Below are 2,500 nucleotides of genomic sequence, written 5' to 3'. Positions count from 1 at the left end.
CTTCAAGACAGCGTCCATCATTAAGGACCCCCATCACCCAAGACATGCCCTCTTCTCATTGCTACCATCAGGGAGGAGCTTGAAGACACACACTCAGCGATTGAGGAACAGCTTCTCCCCCTCTGCCATCAGGGAGGAGGTACAGGAGCCTGAAGACACACACTCAGCGATTCAGGAACAGCTTCTTCCCCTCCGCCATCAGGGAGGAGGTACAGGAGCCTGAAGACACAAACTCAGCGATTCAGGAACAGCTTCTCCCCCTCCGCCATCAGGGAGGAGGTACAGGAGCCTGAAGACACACACTCAGCGATTCAGGAACAGCTTCTTCCCCTCCGCCATGAGGGAGGAGGTACAGGAGCCTGAAGACACACACTCAGCGATTCAGGAACAGCTTCTTCCCCTCCGCCATCAGGGAGGAGGTACAGGAGCCTGAAGACACACACTCAGCGATTCAGGAACAGCTTCTTCCCCTCCGCCATCAGGGAGGAGGTACAGGAGCCTGAAGACACACACTCAGTGATTCAGGAACAGCTTCTTCCCCTCCGCCATCAGGGAGGAGGTACAGGAGCCTGAAGACACACACTCAGCGATTCAGGAACAGCTTCTTCCCCTCCGCCATCAGGGAGGAGGTACAGGAGCCTGAAGACACACACTCAGCGATTCAGGAACAGCTTCTTCCCCTCCGCCATCAGGGAGGAGGTTACAGGAGCCTGAAGACACACACTCAGCGATTCAGGAACAGCTTCTTCCCCTCCGCCATCAGGGAGGAGGTACAGGAGCCTGAAGACACACACTCAGCGATTCAGGAACAGCCTCTTCCCCTCCGCCATCCGATTTCTGAATGGACGTTGAACCGGCGAACACTCCCTCACTACTTTTGTTGGACAAGTGATTTAATGTGGCTCCTTTACACATAAATACCTACTGTAGTTCACAGTAGCTGAATATTTTAATGTACTGCAAGACGACAAATTCCCCGACGTGTGCCGGTGATATTAAACCCGATTCTGGCGATAACTTTTAAAAAATCAATCCTCCTTTTTTCGCATTTTCGGAGTCTGTGGAACACCGGCGGGCCGATGTGGGGCTTACTGAGCAGGCCGGCGAGGGGACTGACCCTCAGGGCTGCAACTGGTGACGTGGACGTCCCGGGATCACAGGCGTACAGTCAGCCTTACTTATCAAAGCACACGTGACGAACGGGCTGGACGGAGGTAGCGGGTCAGTGATCTCTCCTCGCCCCGAGAGCCGGCTCCCCCTCCCGAATCCCGGCTCCAGGCCCTCCCTCCGTCGGGGGCAGGCCGATCTCCACGCTGCGGACTCTGGGCTGGGCCGCCCCCCCCTCCCTCGGCGCCTCCAGGCACAGGACGCCGTCGTGGGACAGGGAGGCCCGGACCAGCAGGGGGTCCACGTCCAGTGGGAGGACGTAGGTGCGCCGGAACTGGCGGGAGACGAAGCCGTGACCGTCCAGCTTCTGCGGGTGGCTCCCGGCCACCTCCAGCAGGTTGTCCACCGTGCGGACGGACAGCTCGTCCGGCAGGAACTGGCAGACGTCCAGCAACACCTGGAACTTGTGGTCGCTGGTGGCGATCTCCGAGAAGCCCCGGTCCAGCTGCTTGTTGATTCGCGGCCTGATGTAGTAGCCGTGGTACAAAGTCGGGGCAAGAACATCCTCTGGTGACAGACCTGAGGAAGGGAGTGCAAGTTGCACACTTACTAGTGATAGATTTACACGACAGGAGACAATCAAAACAGAATCTGCTGGTGTTTGTGGATGATTTGCTGTTGATACATAGATTGGAGGTGTAGTGGACAGTGAGGAAGGTTTTCAAAGCTTGCAGAGGGATCTGGACCAGCTGGGAAAATGGGCTGACAAATGGCAGATGGAGTTTAATGCAGACAAGTGTGAGGTATTGCAGTTTGGAAGGAAAAACCAGGGTAGAACATACAAGGTAAATGGTAGGGCACTGTGGAGTGTGGTAGAACAGAGGGATCTGGGAATACAGATACATAATTCCCTAAAAGTGGCGTCACAGGTCGATAGGGTCGTAAAGAGAGCTTTTGGTACATTGGACTTTATAAATCACAGTATTGAGTATAAGAGTTGGAATGTTATGGTGAGGTTGTATAAGGCATCGGTGAGGCCGAATTTGGAGCATTGTGTGCAGTTTTGGCCACCGAATTACAGGAAGGATATTAATCAGGTTGAAAGAGTGCAGAGAAGGTTTACAACGATGTTGCCGGGACTTGAGAAACTGAGTTACAGAGAAAGGTTGAATAGGTTAGGACTTTATTCCCTGGAGCGTAGGAGAATGAGTGGTGATTTGATAGAGGTGTATAAAATTATGATGGGTATAGATAGAGTGAATGCAAGCAGGCTTTTTCCACTGAGGCTGGGGAGAAAAATACACTCACATAGACACACACATGCACACACATACACACATAGACACACACACACACATACACACATAGACACACACACACACATACACACATA

The 2,500-nt window shown here is 53.3% G+C and overlaps 1 protein-coding gene across 1 annotated transcript; it reads right to left on the bottom strand.

The window, feature by feature from the left end:
• Nucleotides 1–577: 577 nt before the first annotated feature.
• On the bottom strand, nucleotides 578–1,789 carry LOC132387987 (heat shock protein beta-2-like; the record flags this gene model as incomplete). Its single annotated transcript, XM_059960321.1, has 1 exon — nucleotides 578–1,789. A coding segment is annotated over one exon (567 nt), but the record flags the coding sequence as incomplete, so codon positions are not given.
• Between the last annotated feature and the right edge of the window lie 711 nt (nucleotides 1,790–2,500).

The sequence above is a fragment of the Hypanus sabinus genome, unplaced genomic scaffold (genome assembly GCF_030144855.1).
Source record: "Hypanus sabinus isolate sHypSab1 unplaced genomic scaffold, sHypSab1.hap1 scaffold_2469, whole genome shotgun sequence".
NCBI classification, from domain to species: Eukaryota; Metazoa; Chordata; class Chondrichthyes; order Myliobatiformes; family Dasyatidae; genus Hypanus; species Hypanus sabinus.
This window is presented reverse-complemented; position numbering and strand designations above follow the sequence as displayed.